Source organism: Nannospalax galili, unplaced genomic scaffold (assembly GCF_000622305.1).
Source record: "Nannospalax galili isolate Female #2095 unplaced genomic scaffold, S.galili_v1.0 scaffold1258, whole genome shotgun sequence".
Lineage (NCBI taxonomy): Eukaryota > Metazoa > Chordata > Mammalia > Rodentia > Spalacidae > Nannospalax > Nannospalax galili.
Window position 1 is genome coordinate 487,752 of NW_008341370.1, and position 18,809 is coordinate 506,560.

At 54.5% G+C, this 18,809-nt stretch overlaps 2 protein-coding genes across 6 annotated transcripts in view; one reads left to right on the forward strand and one right to left on the reverse strand.

Annotated features, from left to right (window-relative positions):
- Positions 1–148: 148 nt before the first annotated feature.
- On the forward strand, positions 149–1,640 carry Sh3bgrl3 (SH3 domain binding glutamate rich protein like 3). The gene is made up of 3 exons (XM_008836813.3): positions 149–381; positions 938–1,105; positions 1,227–1,640. Exons 1-3 carry the CDS (start codon positions 334–336, stop codon positions 1,290–1,292), a joined length of 282 nt encoding a protein of 93 aa, XP_008835035.1. The 5' UTR covers positions 149–333; the 3' UTR covers positions 1,293–1,640.
- Positions 1,641–2,257: 617 nt separating this feature from the next.
- Ubxn11 (UBX domain protein 11) overlaps positions 2,258–18,809 on the reverse strand; it is a 27,115-nt gene continuing 10,563 nt past the window's right edge. For 4 of the 5 annotated variants that reach the window (XM_029565231.1, XM_008836814.3, XM_029565232.1 and 1 more), the window contains 11 exons: positions 17,587–17,687; positions 17,135–17,189; positions 16,677–16,756; positions 13,471–13,597; positions 5,358–5,572; positions 5,039–5,116; positions 4,069–4,189; positions 3,855–3,958; positions 2,767–2,843; positions 2,551–2,691; positions 2,258–2,471 (listed from right to left, as the gene is read on the reverse strand). In XM_029565231.1, coding sequence (XP_029421091.1) covers positions 2,279–2,471; positions 2,551–2,691; positions 2,767–2,843; positions 3,855–3,958; positions 4,069–4,189; positions 5,039–5,116; positions 5,358–5,572; positions 13,471–13,597; positions 16,677–16,756; positions 17,135–17,189; positions 17,587–17,687 — 1,292 coding nt within the window. In that variant the 3' untranslated portion in view covers positions 2,258–2,278. Of the gene's footprint in view, positions 2,472–2,550; positions 2,692–2,766; positions 2,971–3,854; positions 3,959–4,068; positions 4,190–5,038; positions 5,117–5,357; positions 5,573–13,470; positions 13,598–16,676; positions 16,757–17,134; positions 17,190–17,586; positions 17,688–18,809 lie in introns of those variants that run through there. The other variant, XR_003850114.1, reaches the window with a different exon arrangement.

Sequence of the window (18,809 nt, forward strand, 5' to 3'; positions counted from 1 at the left end):
AGAGGCTTTACGCGAACCTTCCTGCCATCTGTCCTCCCGGCCGCACCCCCTGAGCCCTACATCATCGGAAAGGGCTAGGGGTAGCCTAGCAGCCTCCTTAGACGGTCCTGCGGCTCCAGGCCACCCCGCCGGGAAGGGATGGGGGGGCCTCCAGCGCAGGGCGGGGTCGTGCAGGCCCCGCCTTACCCGCTTGCGCAGCCCATTGGTCGGGAGGGCAGTGACTCGCGGGCGGAGCAGGAAGGAAACCGCTCCCGAGCGGCGGCCGCGTCGTCCCGGCCGTGCATCTGCCGCTCCCACCGCCCTCGGTTGGTCTGCACGTCCCCTACCTGCAGCATGAGTGGCCTGCGCGTCTACAGCACGTCGGTCACCGGCTCTCGCGAAGTAAGTGTGCGCCGGGGCCGGCACCCGGGCAGAGTGGGGCCGGCTCCCTGGGCTCCCACCCGCGCCGGGACCCGCCCCCGCGATGGAGGCAGCGAGGTGCGGGGCACGGCCTCCGGGTCCGGGCCAGGGGCGCAGCCCAACCTGAGTCCCGTCCCCCGCCCCCCCTCACCCCGCCAGATATCCTCGGTCCTCGGCATTCCCAGCATAAGATGCCCACACCCATCCCCCATCATGGGGACGTCCATTCCCGCACCCCCGACTTCCATCACCCCCTCGTCCTCTCCACTATGTGCGTTGGAGTGTAGTTCTTCAGCGAGGCCTGCCCCTGGCTGAGCCCCCAGCTTCCCTGTCCTGCCCTGAACTTCAGCGCCTTCTCTTTCTGACCCCTACTCGTGTAGGTGGTCCTGCTCCCTCCTTGGACCCTTCCCAAACCTGAGGCCATAATCTTCCCCTAGAGTAGGTATGGGGACAAAAGCTCCTACTAACTAACATGTGCTGAGTCTCCCCATAAATCCTCCAGACCTGCCTACCAACCCTGTCCATCCTCTGCCCTTAGATCAAGTCCCAGCAGAATGAGGTGACCCGCATCTTGGACGGGAAGCGAATCCAATACGAGCTAGTGGACATCTCCCAGGACAACGCCCTGCGAGATGAGATGCGAGCCTTGGCAGGCAATCCCAAAGCCACCCCACCCCAGATTGTCAACGGGGACCAGTACTGTGGGGTATGGGCCCTGGGACTGGGGGTGAGGGGGAGTGGTGGTGGAGGACTGCAGCCAGGTTCAGACCCGGACAAAACACTGGGGCCTCCTGCACCTGCACTCAGGTGATCACCCCCTCCCTCAGGACTATGAACTCTTCGTGGAGGCTGTGGAACAGAACACGCTGCAGGAGTTCCTGAAGCTGGCCTGAGTCAAGCTGGGCGGTCCCCACCCAACTCTACAGCAGGCCCAGAAAGACCTTGTGACCAACTCCCCATCATTCCCAATCTTAGAGTCCCTCTCTAAAACCCCAGGCCCTTTCTGTGATCTCCCCCTCTTCCCTTTTCAAAGGCAACATTCCTTACTCACTGATACTAGAAATTGTCTTAAGCAAAGTCCCAATCCTGGCTGTCCCCAGCCAGGCCTTGGGGCTACCTCCCTGCCTAGCACTGATTGATAGGCATTTCTCTTGGTACCATCAGCCAGAGCTCTGCCAAAGGCCCCGCAGTCCCCCTCCTGGGAGCATCTTAGAGACAATTAAAGGCCCATTCCACTGGCACTGTCTGGTAGTGGTGTCCTGGGTCCCTGCTGGGGAAGGCTTGTGGCTGTGATTGTGGGGAAACTGTGTTCATCACTTCTGCCTGCCTGTGAATGTCTGACTGTCTCACCACATGGCCACGGTAGACATGCAGTTTCTGGACATGGTGGCTGAACCACCCTATCCCATGCACCTTCTGGCACCCATCCATTTGCCTGCCTGGAGTGGGGGCTGCCTCCTGTGTTGAAGCAGGCTGGCTGTGTGGGTGTGTCACAGGGGTGGGTGCACAGCTGCGGATTGAGGGGTGTGGGGGTAGCTGTGCAGTGGCTTTGTATAGTATAGAAGCCGTGTTCCCTTGAGCTTGTGTGGAGCTCTGACTGTCCTCAGTGGTCTCAGCCTCAGCTGAGGCAGGGAATGTATACCCAGCTGGGGCTGGCTACTCCCTCCTCGGAATCCCTCCTCCAAGGGATCCACTTAACACAACTTGGGAGAAAAAGGAACTGAGAGGACAAAGACCCAGCAGCTAAGCTGGGGCTCCAGTTACTAAGGGGCGTGTCAGTACCGCCCCCTCCCTGGCCCAGCTGGGCCTCAGCCTTCCCCTCAATACCGCCCTGCCTAGAGAGCTCATGTTATCAGGGACAGCACTTTATTCAGGGCCATCAACCCAGGCCTGGGCCAGGGTGCGGGCCAGAGCCAGTACCAAAGCTGGGGTTGGACAGCAGAGCCCGTCGAGACCGCAACAACAGTGTTGCATTGGGCACCAGGCCTGCAGCCTGCAGTGTGAGCGCATCATCCTGGTAGACCATGGGTGGGAAGGTGCTGCAGATCTCAAAGGTGGCCGAGTCCATGTTCCTGGGTGTCCAGCAGAGTACATCAGGCCAGGCCATAGGTCCCGAGGCTCCCAGTGGCCCCAGCCCTGCCCTGTGCCCACCTGGCCTGTGCTAAGAGGATGCGCACATCGCCCACAGTGTCCTCCGGCCGCATCATCAGTTGGAAGGCCTGCTCCCCATTCTCAGATTTGATACGCAGCATGGAGAGCCAAGGCACTGGTGTGCTGGGTGACTCCTGGCTCCTGCAGGCCAGAGGCCCTCAGTGCTCCCCAGGCCCTTTCCTCTCTTCCCTGCTCTCCCCTCTGATCAGCCCTCACCTCTGCCGCTCAGAAGCCAAGGCAGGTGTCTCCACTACGATCTCCTGGATCCGGGCAGGCATTGGGCAGCAGCAGTTCTGGAAGGCGGTCATGGAGTAGATGGAGCCCTGGGCCCCACCTAGGTCATTTCCCCACCCTTGGAGGGGACTGGCTTATCCTTGAGCAGGGATGGATGAGACCAGTGAGCCAAAGGGCTGGAGTGTTCTGTGTAAACCAAGGCCCAAGGAGAGATGGAAGGGAAAGGAAGTTCTAGAAGGCAATATCATCATCCCCCAGTCCAGTGGGAAACACAGACCCACCCAGATGACAGCTAGGCTTGAATGCCCGACCCAGCCTGGGGTTGGGGAAGACCTCGCCAGGGGAAAACCACCTGAGCTGGGGCTGAAGGATGAGGAGTGGTCCTTCAAAATGGAATGGGGGGGCAGGGCGGACAAGAAGGACCTTGGAAAGGAGGTGATATATTTAGGAAATGCCGGCAAGTCATAGCCAAAGCTGGGAACCAAGGTGGACTGGAAGGAAGGAAAGGTTAGAGGTGAGGAGGGCAGTGATGCTAAATGGGCTTTCTCCCTGGATGACTTCAACAGAGAAGGCTAGCAGCAAAGTGAAGGGGGAGGCCTGCACAAGGAGGTTGTCTTCAAGACACACTGGAGCCCAGACTAGGGTCGTAGGAGGCAGGGATGGAGAGAAAGGAACGAGGGCTTAGGAGGACTTCATGGAGTGGCCAGTGAGGTGAAGGAGGCACAGGAGTCCTGAGAAGAGGCGCCTTCCTGGGGGAACTTGGGAAGGGCAGTACAGGAGCGAAGAGAAGCTCTGTGAGGCCAGGGAGTGCTGTACCGGCCTACAGAACTAGAAGCAACGCCACTGCTGAGGCCTGCTCCTCAAGGGCAGGGCCTGGGCCTTGGGTTCACCTCCCAGATGCAGCCAACCCAGGTGGCAGAGTCCTCACCAGCTCCGAGGAGACATGGTAGTCTGAGGATCTCCTTGCCATCCTGGCCTTCTGGGTCCCATAGGCCAGCAAGATGCTGTAGGCTGTCAGAGTTGGTAATAAAGTCTCCCAAATAAGGCTGGGGAATTAGGGCTGGCCTCACCTGCAAGGTGTCCCTAATGGGACCCCGGATGTCAATCACCTCGCCTTGTCGGATTATACACTTGGGAAGCTTGTTCAGAAATTTCTCAGCAGTCATCCTGGAGCCTGCAGGGAGGGTATTGGGGACCTTGGCCCAGGGAGGAACTGAACACTGTAGAGGCCACCCGGAGCTGGTTCTGCACAGCCCCCCAGCCAGCCCTGGGGCCCCAGCTTACCTGAAGGGTCCTCCACCCTGTCTGAGACCTCGCGAATTTTCTGCCAGCCCACCACACGACCCTCACCTGGGAATGGGCCCAGCTCATCCTCCGGGTAGACCCGATTTCGCAGGTCGCTTACCTGGCAGGAAGGAAGGACCACAGCATCGGGGAGCCCAACTCCTCAGCCCTGGGCCCCACCCTCCACCCTTGCTTGCCCAGAGGCCCCAAGAACAGGCCCAAGGAATAATCTAATACAATCCCCGTTTTACAGACAGGGAAACAGGCCCTGAGAGAAGAGGGCCACAGTTAATGCTGCTGTCACCCCGGCCCCATTCCTGCAGGTATCCCTCATTCGTGCCAGCTTGAAGCCTCAGTACCACCCCTCCCACACCCCCATCTGGTCACGTCTGCAGAGGGCAAAGCCCCTGCTCTTGCCCAGTCTGCAGTCAGACCATCAGTGCTCACGTTACCGCACAGGCACTGCCAACATGACTCAATCTCTCCTCACTTGCACATGTCTTACACACACCCTCGCTGTGGAGACAACCTGCCTCTGGAGCCCAGCCCTGACCACAGATAGGCTCATCGGTCCCTGCAGTCCATCCAGCATTTGCCTCTCTTTTCAGTGTTTGTGGCTCCTGGCCACCCCAACCACATGACTTCAGAAGCCTCTGGGGCAGATGGGAGGTTCCTATGTGTAACAGATGCCTCGGGTGCCCCAGCTGTCAAGTCCTAAGAGCTGGGGAGGGCAGGCAGAACAGTGGACCCACAGCCAATGCTGTACCTTCAGCTTGCCAGCAGAGGGCACTGTCTACTACGCAGCCTAGGGCCCTCATAGCCAGCCTCTGGCTCACCCTCCTCTTGGAGGGCCTCTGATGATCTGAGTGGATGGCTCCCCATTCAAGATGGCTAATTCTCTGAGGAAGCTGTCTACCCATACTTTCCAAAGCCACACAAGGAAAGGATGAGTTGAGGAGCAGCTGGTTACCTTAAAGGGGACTCCATCAGGGTATAATCGCTGGAGCTCTGTGGGGAAGAAGCCATCTAGTATGTCCCGGAGGCAGCGCTGCAGGGGGAGAGGACAGGTGAGGCCCCTGGAGCCATGCTCTGCCCTGCAATGCTGAGCCTGCTACCTGTTTGGATGTCAGGCCCTGGGCATCACACTCTGGAAATACTGGGAGCCCCAAGACTTGAGAGGTGGGGGGCTGTGTGCCCTATGGATGACAAACTAGGCCTGGAATGAGCTCTGGTATCTCCAAGCCAATGGGGCAGGCAAAGGCCCCCGAGCCACCACCCACAGCTCCTACCTGTGTGGAGGGGTCATAGAAAGGCCGGAAGGGCCCATCGAACATCATGATGCCATTCCTGTAGAGCTTCAGTGGGATGGGCTCCAGGGTACGGAGCTGCGCCCCACCGGGCATTGGTGTCACTTGGGCCTCACCCTCTACCACCAGCTCACTGAGATCCTGCAGGCTGGCCAGCAGCCTGTCAAAGTCCACCTCAGGAGGCACGACTGAATCCCCTAGCAAGAAGGATAGACACCCATGAGCTTTTTGACTTTTTCGTGCCGTAGCAGCCCTGGCTGGTGGGCCGCTCCCAAGCAGCAGTGGCCTCCATCTCCTTAAGGGGTCACCTGAGGAAAAGGTAAGGCTGTACTAGGTAACAGTAGCTGCTGTCTTTTATTGGGTTCTCACTCCGACCTTTTTATTTGTTTGAGCTGGGGTCTCTTGTTACTCAAGTTGGCTTCGAACTCCCTGTGTAGTCGAGGAAGACCTCGGAATCCTGATCCTGTTACTGTGCTTCCCCAAGTGCTGGGATTACGGACATGCCACACCTAGCTGGGCACTTACTTTGGGCCAAGGGTTTAATAGCCATCTTCACATTCCCTCTTCTTACAGACCCTACACTGTAATGGTTATATACCCATTCCATTTTCCAGATGTGGAAACTGAGGCTGGAGAAAGTTCAGTAGCTTACTTAGCAATGCTCAGAAGTAGGAGCAAGAACAGAGTTTGATGCAAAACCTATGTCCAGTACTGGGTTGGCAGAGCTCCTAGATCTGGATCAAAGCTTTCAGGGTTCAAATCCCATCCCCTGTATGTCCAGTACTGGGTTGGCAGAGCTCCTAGATCTGGATCAAAGCTTTCAGGGTTCAAATCCCATCCCCTGCACTTCTACCAAATCATTAGCCCTACCAAGTCATTTAATGATCTGGGCTAGAATGGAATGCCAATAGTGTTGGCCTCCAAGGGTGTTTATAAAGGCACCAAAGAAATGACCGTGAACGGGCCATCTTGGAACAACCTGAACTGACCACATTAGATTACGAGCTCTACCTTGCACAAATGGTCTGCAGGCTAGCCCTGAGGCTACGAGGCAGGGCCTGTTTAATCCCCGCTTAAAAGCATGAGGAAACAGGTCCAGAAGGAGGCAAAATGACACATCCCAGGCCCCCTGGCAAGTTAGAGGAGGAGTTGGGACTGTGCTGTGCTAACTAGTGTCTGTTGTCCCCACCCAGCTGTATCATCAAGAGAGGGAGGGCAGGAGCAGGGACAGATGGCTGTTAGGGAGGACGTTGGGACAGCTGCTTGGACAGATGTGGAGCAACTATTTCTCGGTCACAGATCCTTTTGAGCAGCTGCCAAAGCTCTGGACGCCTTTGAAAACTGTTGCACACACAGCTGTGCATGGGTTCCAGACAGAGTGAAGGAAACAGCCACAAAAGTGCCAGAGAAGAAGGGTAGAGGGCAGGAGGGATACTGACTAGAGATGGTCTTGGTCTGCAGTCTTTGAAGGGCCCCAGCCCCCAGCTAAGTGGCCCAATAGGATACAAGCCTCCAGAACACGACTGATTTCGGGTCTTCTTAAAAACTGTTTTCACCAGGACTGTCAGGCTGTGGCAGGATGTGGGTCAGGGCCCTGGGGATCCAGCTCCTCTCCCCACAGTGGAAGGACAGGTGCAGGGGGCTATGTTTCCTGTTGCCTTTGCAGCTACTGAAACAGTAGGCCCCAGCCAGCCTTCCTTTCTCCCCAGCATTGGCTACTGAAGGGCTATGCCTGCACTCCAACCCCCAGGTTTCCCCAGTTTCTTCCATTCCAGAAAAAACAAGCTGGGTTCCTGTGCACCACCACCACCAGTTTATGTGGTACTGGGGATCTTACCCCAGTGAATGCTAGGCAAGCACACTACCAAATGAGCTACAACCCCAGGTCTAGAAAGCTCTGATAGCAGCCTTGGCCCAGGCAGACCACAGTGCTCCTGGGGCTTCAGGGAGCTGATAGATAAGAGTGGGCAGTGGGGGAAGGAGACAGGCAGGAGCCCAGGGAAGGGTGCCAAGAAATAGTGGTGGTGACAGTTTGCTTCAATCTGGGCATGGTGGTGCATGTCTTAATCCCAGCACTGGGGAGACACAGGCAAGCAGACCTAGTTTACACAGTGAGTTCCAGGACAGCCTGGACTACACAATGAGACCCTGTCTCAGAAAAACAAAAACAACACCAAGCTTGCTTCAGAAGATGAGTGGATGGGCATTTGCACAGAAAAGAAAAAATAGTGGGTAGGATAGAGGGAGGACTTGGGGCGGGTGGGGGGTCACCTGTCTGTTTTCTGCCTAGAAAAAGAAAAGAAACCTAGCTAGCCCAGGCCAGGAAAAGGGCAAGGTAAGTAGGGTGGCCTGGGCTGCCATTAGGTGCATAGACAGGAGACGGGGACAGGGGACCCAAGAAGAAGGAATCACAGCTCCAGGGAAACCTGGGCTAAGAAAGTAGACAGGAAGGATGGTGAGGCCATCACAGCAGCATTGTAAAGCCAGTGACGACAGAGGCCCGAAGTGTGGTGGGGGTAGGGGCCTCCATGGGTGACAAAGGCCAAAGGACAGGTCTCAGCTCTGGCTCTGGCTAGTGGCAGGACCAGGGTAAGGGCATTTCCTTTGAGCTGCAACTCTCTTTTCTGTAGGCTGAACAGGCAAGTACCCTGACCTGGCCACAAAGCAGGCCAATGGGCCTGTCTGTAAATGATGCTCAAAGGCAAGTCTTATGGTTTCCAGGGACAGATGAGGTAATTAGACTTGGCGGTGTCATGCCCCTGGCCACATAAACCTTGCAGAATCTGGGTGAAAGCTTCAACTCTGTGACCATGCTGGTTGCTGCTGTGATGGCTCTTGGGATGCAGGTCCCTAGTATCCCTTTCAGAGAGGGACCCAATGCTGCGGATCACCTCTGAGGTCTCATGCAATTTTTGTGGTCGCTTTTTGGGGGGGTAGCTGTTTTTGAGATTAAGTCTCCTGTAGCCCAGGTTGGCCTTGACTGTCTCAGAAGCTGTGGATGACCTTGAACTCCTGACCCTCCTACCTTTACCTCCCAAAGTCTAGGACTATAGGCTTGCAAGCCTGATCATCTGACTTTTGTGAGCTGGTGTCTGGGAGCAGGAGGCTTGCTGCACCCCTGGGTCCTTGGCCAGGCCTCTCCCCTCAGCACGTCTGACATTCCGGGACCACACTGGCAGGGCTGCTGCTTCTGCGCTCTACGATGGCCTTGGGCAAGGAGTATCTCTAAGCCTCAGCTTCCTCTTGTATAAAATGAGGGCAGTGACAGTGCTGGCAGGGCTGAGGGGGACTCGGAGGAAGTACCTGGCAGAGTGTGGGTGCAGTTGTCAACTACCAACCCCTGCTCCACCTCAGGCTGCCCTGCCGCCACACACGTTCTGAGAACCTGCTAAAAGCCCCTCCCACTTCTGCCTTGGTTCCTGCAGCCCCCGAGCCTACTTCCTGGGCCCTTGTCACACAATCTTGTCATGTTGTGTTTATTTGCCATTCAACCACTCTGGGTATTCCTTAAACATAGCTGACTTGCTGAGCCCTAGTCTAGCGCAGGTGGACTCTCAAAGCACTTGCTGAGGTTGGGCATGATGATATGCACCTTCAATCCCAGCACTCAGGAGGCAGAGGCAGGTGGCTTTCTATGAGTTCGAGGCCAGCCTAGTCAACATAGTGAGTTTTAGGCCAGCCAGGGCTACATATAATGAGACCCTGTCTCAAAAAAAAGTAGAAGCACAGCTGAGCCATCTGCCCACCCCGTCTGGAGCTCTGAGAGGCTCTGAGAATCATGAGAACCATGTCAACACCCTGGTCAGAGTCCTGCCCTCTTCAGGCTCATACTCAATCGAAGGAGACAGGGTACCAAACAATGACAATGACATACGCTAAGTGTCCCCATGAGTGCGGCATAGCCCACAGCAGGCCCAGACCCTGACACTCACTGGTAGAGTGAGAGGTGGCCCCTCCAGTTTCTGCCTTGATGCTGAGATGCCCCACCTCTCAGGGTGCTGCCCCTGTTCCTGTCCAGCCTCATGGCCCCTTACAGCAGGAAACAGCCACTGTTACCACACCTCTGCAGGCCAGGCCCTCTCTAGATACATCAACTGCATGTTCTCTGCTCTCCAGGAGCCTGGACAGAGAGTAGAGGCTCTGAGAGTCTGGTTGGTGCCAGAGAAGATCTGCACAAGGGAAGCTTTGCCTTGAAACCTGCACATGAACCCCAACTCTCACTCTGGCCCCTGCCACCTGGCTTGGTGTTGCCCTGTCCCAACCTCATCATGTAAACTGTCCCAACACACTGACAGTCCAGGCCTGAATACACCAGGTACCACAGCCCATCTTGTGCTGGCACATATACTCTGGCCTATATGCTAAATACTGTGCTGGGTGCTCTGGGTAATGACAGCTAAGGATCCAGGCTCATTATAGCATCACCTGTGGAGGAAGGAATGGGTTCAGGTTTTTCTGTCTGCCCATCCAAAATACCCAGCCTGGCCTTTAACCCTTTCACTCTAGCAGGGCTCTTCCCATGAGATGCTGGCACAGCCACGGTGGCAGCCCAGGTATACCTGTGGGGATTCAATGGAAAAGCTAAAAGATGGGAGAAAAGGAAAAAGGGCTTGAGGTGGGAGTGAGGGTGGGGAAGGAGGCCTACCCAGACCTCAGTCAGGAACAAGTCAAGCAGGCCTACCTATGGGGCCAGTATGGCCTCCTCGCTTAGAAATGACCTAGCATAAAGCCAGGTGAGGTGGCACAAACCTTTAATCCCAGCACCTGGGAGGCAGAGGCAGGTGGATCTCTGTGAGTTCGAGGCGAGCCTAGTCTACATAGGGAGTGCCAGGCCAGCTGGGGCTGCAGGGAGACCCTGCTTCAAAAAGACAAAAAAAGAAAAGACAGGAAATGACCTAGCTTTAACCAGACTTAGGGATTTGGGACTTGGAAGGAAGGTTAGGGGTGGAAGTGGGGCCTAGAAGGAAGAGCTGGGACACCTGGAAGAAAGACAGGAGAACGAGGAGGGACAGGAGAATGCAGAACTCCAAGCCCACTGATGCGCTCAGCCCCGAGGCCCAGCTGCCCATGTGTTGTAACCAGACGACTGTCCCTTTCATGTCTCCACATACCCTGAAGGACTTGGCACAGCATTCTATGTGATGTTTGATGTCCTGCTGAGCCTGGGGCCATGCCCTTTCAAAGGCTTCCCCTCTGTTGGGGTCCTTCAAGGAAGAAACCAGCACTCATGCCTAAGGCAAAAGTCCCTGGCTCCAACTGGTGGCACATGCCTTTAATCCCAGCACTACTCAGGAGGCAGAGGAAGGCAGATCTCTGTGAGTTCAAGGCCAGCTTGGTCTACATAGGTAGTTCCAGGACAGCTGGGGCTACAGGGAGACCCTGTCTCAAAAAGACCAAGAAAAAAAAAAACAATTTAAATCCTCATCTCCAGAGCATCTGGCTGCCCTTTGGCCCAATACTGATATTCTGGCTCACCTGCCCATTGGCCTGTGCTCCAGAGCCTGTGGGAAATAGCATCCAGCAAGAGGGAACCCAGGAAATGAGCCAGAGAGAAGGCAGGACTGGGAACCAAGAGGCAGGGCCAGCCCCTGAGAAAAGAGGGAGTTCCCAGGAGGAAAAGCTGCTTGGAATGGAAAACATGCCCTCATGTCTCATCTGGCCAGAGGAAGAAAATCAAGGCCCCTCCCACACTGAAAAGCAAAAGCAAAAGGTGTAGAGGGCTCCGTAGCCCAGGAGCTCCAGAACAGAGGGAGATAGTGTTTCCATGGGTTGCTTTAGCTGGGGAGCCAGCCGTGGAGCCACACCAACTAAGCAGAATGTGGTACATGCTGTTCTTTTGGGGGATGGGGTGGGTACCCAGGAAGAGCAGAAAACCAGTGGGTGGGTCCAGGGCCCAGCCATCTGGTCTGACCCCTCTGAAAACTAGAACTCCAGCAGGAGACACCTCCAGGTCATGAGGAAGGCTGGGTGCCAGGTGTAACACAGGTGAACCTCTGGGCCTTGAGCCTTCTCACAGGTCTCACAGCCACCTTTTAGGGCCTACCTCTTAACCAGAGACCCTAGAGAACAGTGGCAAGGATACCACACCCTGGGTTCAGATTTCTAGTTGCTGCATGCAAGCCCACAATGTCTGCACGGCAGGGCCTCACTCTGCCCTCTCCTCCTCACCCTGCCCCTCACACAGTTCCCCAGCCTCTTTTCACTGCTATTCCCAGAGACATCTCTGACTCCTCCCCTCCATTTCCTCAGTCAACATGGCCATGGGCTCCACCTCCCAAATCTCTCTGCTCTGCCTCCTCTAGCCCTCTGCACCAGTACCACTTATTCTGGCCTTCACCTCATCTGTCAAATGACAGGGGCCACCTCCTGATAGGTTCTCAGCCACCCCCATTAACCAGTCTTCAGACTCTGTGCCCCAGTTTGCCCATCTATAAAACAGAACATCCTTTGTCCCATGCCAAGGAATGTAGTAGGGTTTGTTTTGTTTTGTTTTGGTTTGGTTTGGTTTGGTTTTGAGGCAGGGTCTCCCTGTAACTCCTGCTGGCCGCAAACTCACTATGGAGACCTGGCTGACCTCAATCTCATTGAAACCATCTGCTTCTGCCTCCCCAGTTCTCTACACCCAGTAAAAAGGTAGTATATTTAGAACAAGGACGGGGTTGTGTACTGAGACTAAGGGAGATCTGCATGAAGTCCAGGCCCAAACAGAGAGTAGGATCCACGTTTGGATTGGAACCTGGCTTTGTTTTTTGCTGTTGTTTGGTTCCCCCCCCCCCTCTTTTTTTTTTTTTTTTTTTTTTTCCGGTCAGGCAACTTCCAATCAGGGTTTCCTTTTTTTTTTTTGACAGGGTCTCCTTGTAGCCCCAGATATCCTGAAACTCACTATGTAGACCAAGCTGGCCTCAAACTCACAAAGATCCACCTGCCTCTGCCTCCCAAGTGCTGGGATTAAAGTGGGATTAAAGGCATGCGCCACCATGCTGGGCTTCATTCACTCTTTGTAACCCCAAGGGCAAGAGCATGCCCCCATTTTGTCGAAGAACCTGAGGCTTGGGGAAGGGAAGTGGCTTGCTAAGCCACAGCCAGCCCTGAACAGGTGGTGTTTGACTCTAGAGCTAGAGATACATCTGCTTGACACTGATGAGAATGGACCCAGTTTCAGAAACAGTCAGTTCTATGGACCCACATCTAGGGAAAGAAGAGACCGGGGACCTTACTAGATATTAGTGGTTAAAATGAAAAACGGTGAGGGGCATGGTGGCACACGCCTGTAGTCCCAGAACTAGGGAGGCAGAAGCAGGTGGATTTCTGTGAGATCATCAAGGCCAACCTGGTCTGCATATCTAGTTTCAGGGCATATCTAGTTTCAGGCCATAAAGAGAGACCCTGTCTCAATTTTTAAAAAAAGGAGGAGGAGGAAGAAGAGGAAGAGGAGGGAGAGGAAGAGAAAGAAGAGGAGGAAGGAATAAGAGGAGGAAGAGGAGGAGGAAAAAGGAAACAAGAGAGAGAGAGAGTGTGAGAGAGAGAGAGAGAGAGAGAGAGCATCCCATGGCGTGGCTAACACATGAAACTGCAAAGGGATCTGAGGAGGGGGCTGAGCCCTGGGAGCCAGACAGGGGCTTGCAGACAAAGGGACTGCTTTTGCATTTTCCCCTGAAACATGATCTCTTTATTTAGCCCAGGCTGGCCCTGAACTCTCAGTCCTCCTGACTCAGCCTCCCAAGTGCTGGATTCCAGGTATGTGCCACCATGCCAGGTGAGGGGTTGCTTTTTTAAGACAGCAGCCTTTGGCAGTGGACTTTCTGTGACCTTTGGAGCCTGAGGCAAAAAGAGCAAACACCTGATAACTCTGGGTCTCTCCACGGGCAGATGAGCAAGGACAGACTGAAGCAAGACCAGAGAGGACACCAGCTGGCAGGTTGGGTAATCATTGATAGAGGCCTGGGCTTTTCCTTCCCTGAGTCAAGGATAAGATGTGGGCTACCTGTGGAGCCCTTCATGCTAGGAGGCCAGGGTTTGAAACCAGGGGCCTCTGGAGAGTGGCAGCCTGGCAGGAAGTTGCTCGAAGGGGACCAGGACAGACCCTCTATTCTACCTGACTTCCAGAACTTCTTGGCCTTCATCCAGTTCCGATCATCATCCTCTGAGACTGTCTTTTCCTCCGAGTCCTCCTGGTCCATGGGCTCACCCACCCACTGCAGTCCATAATCACTAAGGAACCTCTGTGAGGCAGAAGGAAGCAATGAGGTGCAGTGCTATCTGCTCAGCTTCTCTCCAGGGAGAACATCACCAGCCCAACCCCCAACCTCAGTGCTCAACCCAGAGTCGCCTGGACAAAGGATGTGCTGGGGACCCTGGTCACTTCCTGTCTGTGACCCTTTGGCCTCCTGAAGCCTCAGGCCCCTTCTCTGGAGGATGGAGATGACAGCGCCTGTCTCATAAGCTTGTAGGATAGAACCAGCAGGACCCCTCATGTCAAGTACTGAACACAGTGCATGGTTCGTGTAAGAGCTCCATAAAGCTGGCCACCAGGACTGTGGGGGCTGCAGGAGTCTGGTCTAAGCATAGGGAGGCAGAGACACCAGCTCTGCAAGAATCAGCCTCCCTCTTCTCCCTCCCACAGGAAGACTGTGTGTGTTCATGTGTTTGCAATTCCATGTGTGTGGGGGTGCACATGTACACATGCATGTGCATGTGGAGGCCACAGGACAACTCTGGGTGTCCTTCTTCCTCAAGCACTGTCCATTTTTGTGTTTTTACTTATATTTTTGTTTCATGTGTATCTGTGTTTTGCTTGCATGTAAGTGCATCCATAAGGGCACTGCCCATAGCAGCCAGAAGAGGGCATCAGAATCACTGGAACTGGAGTGCCAGTTGTTGGACAGTTAGACAGTTGTTAGCTGCCATGTGGGTGCTAGAACCAAACCAGGTCCTCTCCAAGAGCAGCCAGTGCTCTTTACCACTGAGCCATCTCTCCAGCTCCCATCTTGATATTTTTTGAGAGAAGTTCTCTTACTGGCCTAGGGTTTGCCTGATTAGGCTAGATTAGTTAGCCAGTGGACCCCAGAGAACCACCTGACTCTGCCTCCCCAGCACTGGGATTATAAACACTTTTTATTTTACATGGGTTCTGGGGATTGAACTCAGGTCCTCATGCTTGTGAGGTACACTGAGCCATCCCTCCAGCCCAGGACAACTTCTGAGTTGCCCACACTTCTGTTGCTTGCTCCTCTCCCCTTCTTTCTGCCAGCCACTCACCCCACAGCTCACTGACCTGCCTGTGGTGCAGCCACAGCAGTCTGCCTGTGGCCAAACCCTGGTGCCATTCTATCTTTACCTCTTTCACCACTGCTGGTTTTCTTCCCATCATGTGGGCGCTCCCTGTCATTTCTACCCACACACCTGTGAGGGACCCAGGGCCCAACCACACTACACTCTCTCCCTTATGGTCCTTGTCCACTCCAAAATGCACAAGGGCAGAACCCAAATCCACATCCAAGTGGCTCTCACCTCTGAGCTCGAGTTCCACTCACAACTACGCAGATGCAGATGTTCAACAAGCACCTCAGAATCCCTCATCCCAACAGTCCTGTTTCCTCCCCCTCCTGATCCTTGCCTTGAAAAACAGCGTTCTATCTAGCACCCTCCATGATCTATGCCTTTCTGCTGTACTACCCACAGCAGGCCATGCTGCATCCTCTGCAGCAGCTCTGAACCATCCCAGCCAATCCATCTCCTGCTCTCACCCTGGCTGAAGCTGCCATGGCCTCTCCTAGAGGTTCTTCTCCTCCCCACCCTTGTCCCACACAGAGTGTCAGGCCCCTCTGCTGAAATCCTCTGCTCAGTTCCTATCCCCTCTGAGCAGAATCCACCCAGTGCCTCACCTAGGGTGGGTAAGCTCCACAGTGAGGCCCTCTGGCCTGGCTTCATTCTTCCACTTGTTCCCATGGCTATCCACCACCTCAGCCAAAGTTATATGGTAGGTGAGGCCTTCCACCTTTTTGCATAGACCATGTCCAAGTCCTCTCCTCGCCCTCCAGATCTTGTGCCCATCATTACCACAGCAGTGGCCCATTCCCCAAGCTATCTTGTCATCACCCACTTTGTTATTTACTGTGCTCTTGGAACGCTCATCCTTCTGTGTACTTGCTTATGTCTCTCTACCCTGCAGACCGTCAGCCCCATGAGTATGGGGGCCATGGTCTTTTGTGAAAATGACACATACCTAATGGCTGACAGTGTCAGACACGAGAGACACTTTGGGTCTGTTAAATTAATGAAGCAATAAATGTGTGGAAGACATGCATGAACTGGGGTACACTCTGTTCTGAAGCTGTGGAGTGCAGCCCTCACCCTCGCTGACCCCACAGGCTGCCATATTCCTGGCAGGCAGCTCAGGCAGAGCTACCACTGACACCCACAGCCCCAGGTTCACACAAACCTGCAATGCGCAGGTGTCTCCCCCGTAGCTAAGGCCGGAGGTTGCCTCTGTGGGGCCAGGGCTTTGGAAACCCTTTTGCTTGGAGACAGAGAGGCTAGATTCTAGAAAGAGCAGGGCCACCAGAGTCTTGAGGCCCTGAGGAGGCAGTTGTGTTGGACCCTTCTGAGCACCCAGTGTCCTCAGTTCAAACCTTGCAGCTTGACTGCATGTGAGTGGAAGAAAGGTGACTGAGGTGATCATGTCATTGGGTGAATAGTCACAGCCAGAGGCAAGGGACCACCCAGCACTAGGTCCAGGGTGATCTATCTGTCCCTCATGGAGTTCAAGGTCCCTCAGGGGGAAGAGAAATGAGACACTAGGAAAGCAGAGGACAGGGAGCCTGTCCTGGTCAGAGGTCAGAAGGGCTCCAAGGAAATGACTGAGAAAAATGAAAACTTGCCAGGGGATGGGAACAGTTCACGCACAGGGAATAGCATGGGCCAAGGTCCTGAGGTGGGAAAAAGCACAAAAGACGGGAATTTTCAGTGGCTGGAGGAGCAGTTCTAGATGAGAGCGAGGGCTAGCTACAGAAGCCGCAGTGAGGACCTGGGAATGGAGCCCATGGAGAGTCAGGAGGGCCATTAAGCCAGAGAGAGACACGTTCAGAGTTTTGATTTGACCCAAAAGGAGGTACTAGTACACCAGGTGCTAGTCACAGCCCTGGCTCTATAAACTCTGGGCCAGCCTAGGGCAGGAGAACATGCAGGGTCCCTGGAGGGTAGAGAGAGGCTGAGAGAAGGCTCTGCCCTGAATCCTTCTGGGAAGCCCAGAACTGAAGACAGCTGGCCACCCCCATCCCCACCCCCAGCTCTGCCGCTCACCTCCATCTCATCGACCTGCCGCTGCAGCTGGACGCATAGTGTCTCCAGCTCCTCTTGCCTCTGAAGGGTCATGTTGCCACCTGTGAAAGATCGGGTGAGATTCAGCTGCCCCAACCTCCAGGTTGGCTGGTGCTCCTGAGAATGACTTCTGGCCTCAATCTCTCTGACCTCTCTCCTGAACCTGATAGGGGAAGGGAGTGCCTGGACTCTCAAGAGCCACCAATCCTTTTGTTCCCTTGGAGTGTGGCTCCTCCGTGCTTGGATGGTACACTGTGTGCTCAGGGCACTGGGTCACTCCAGCACTGTCCAAGAAGTATTGCTGCCCATCTCTGGTCCTAGCTGTCCAGACCCCACCACGAGTCAGCTTGGTGCTCTTGGAACCTTGATATCCAGAAGTCACTGTCTAAGTTCCCAGGAACCATGGGCCCAGGGGAGGTGCCCAGCCCAGGGCTTCTTACCCTGCTGCTGCTGGAGGGTCTTCACCAAATCCTCCAGGGCCAGGATCTTCTGGTCCTATAGCAGTGAGACTCAGTCTAAGTTTGAATGCTGATGGGTGCCAGAACCCCAGGGGATAGAAACCAGGTAAGCTTAAGCCCTTCCACATGTGACAGCCTATACCTTTTGCCTGTCCGGGGAGCATAAACCCTCATCCCTACCAAGTTTTGGTACAGCTTCTGTACCTCAGATAACCCTAAACTACTCACTAAGGTAAGGAAAGACACGGCCCATGTCTTGGGCTGGGTCAGGCTTGCCATCTCTGCTTGGCAGCCTGCTGCTCTACCCAGCTCAAGTTCTACTGGGCTCTGTTCTCTGCTCAGGTCCTAGGGACCCAGGTCAGTGGATGGCCATCAAACCAGGCAGTTCAGTGAGGACACAGTCCTCCCTGGCCGTTACCTGCCTGAGGTCCTACCTTGGACAGAATCTCATCGTTCTGGACCTGCACCTGCTGCTCCAGTTCCCGCAGCTTCCTCGCCATGGAGGTCATTGGCTCTGAGTCATGGAATACAGAGGCTGCCAAATAGACAAAGAGTGCAGGCCTGGAGCTGAGGTTGAGATACAGAGGGCCAGAGACAGGGAGAGGGCACCAAAAGCAGAAACCAAAGTACTAACAGGAGCTATCACGTTCATGATAGGGGCTACTTGAAGCTCTTTACACAAATCAGCTCATGCAATCCTCACAGTAGACCATGAAGTCAGTGGGTTCCTTCATGAAACTGGATGGGGTGCAGTAACAACCAAGGTGTGGAAGTCAGTGGTTGAACATATGGGTCACATCATCTTGAGTTGTGTGGGGCGTGGGGTGTGTGTGTGTGTGTAGTGTGTGCATATATATAGGTAGGGGGTTACACACTCCCAAGCACACACATACAGAAGCAGAGAATGATAGCTGAGTGTCTCTCCACCTTTCCTTTTTCGGGGCTGGGGATCAAACCTAGGGCTTTGTGTACATTAGGCAAATGCTCTACCACTAAGCCATTTCCCCAGCCCAATATCTTATTTTTCTGATGCAGGGTTTCTCACTAAACTTAAAACTTGCTGTTTTGGTTAGGCTGGCTAGTCAGCAAGCCCCCACAATCCACCTGTCTATGCCTCCCTTAACAATGGTGGGATTACAGGTGTGTATGGCCATGGCCTTTACGTGGGTGCCAGGGATTTGAACTTCGGTTCTCTTGCTTTCACAGCAAGTACTTTTGCCCAGCCAGCCATCTCCTTGCCATCAAGCCTGAAGATCTGAGCTCAGTTTCTGGGACCCACATAGTAGATGGAAAGAATAGACTCCTACAAGTTGTCCTCCGAGCTCCACATGCATGTACACATCCATAAACTACATACATATAAAAAGTTGTCTTTGATCTAACGGAGCCTCCAAATTCAGTTGCCAGTCTGCAGTTCATGCAATGGATAAGAGAGCAAGGCAAACACCGCTGTGGGCAAATCAATCAACATCTGTATTCTGTAACGTAAGTGGCTGGGACTCTTTTTAAACAGTCTATGTTGCCGGGTGTGGTAGCGCACGTCTTTAATCCCAGCACTCGGGAGGCAGAGGCAGGTGGAGCTCTGTGAGTTCGAGGCCAGCCTAGTCTACATAGTGAGTTCCAGGACAGCTGGGGCTACAGGGAGACCCTGTCTCAA

Coding starts and splice junctions, on each gene's coding strand:
- Sh3bgrl3 (XM_008836813.3), top strand. CDS start 334: ATGAGTGGCCTGCGCGTCTACAGCACGTCGGTCACCGGCTCTCGCGAA. Junction 382..937: donor CGGTCACCGGCTCTCGCGAA/GTAAGTGTGCGC, acceptor CTCTGCCCTTAG/ATCAAGTCCCAGCAGAATGA. Junction 1,106..1,226: donor ACGGGGACCAGTACTGTGGG/GTATGGGCCCTG, acceptor CCCCTCCCTCAG/GACTATGAACTCTTCGTGGA.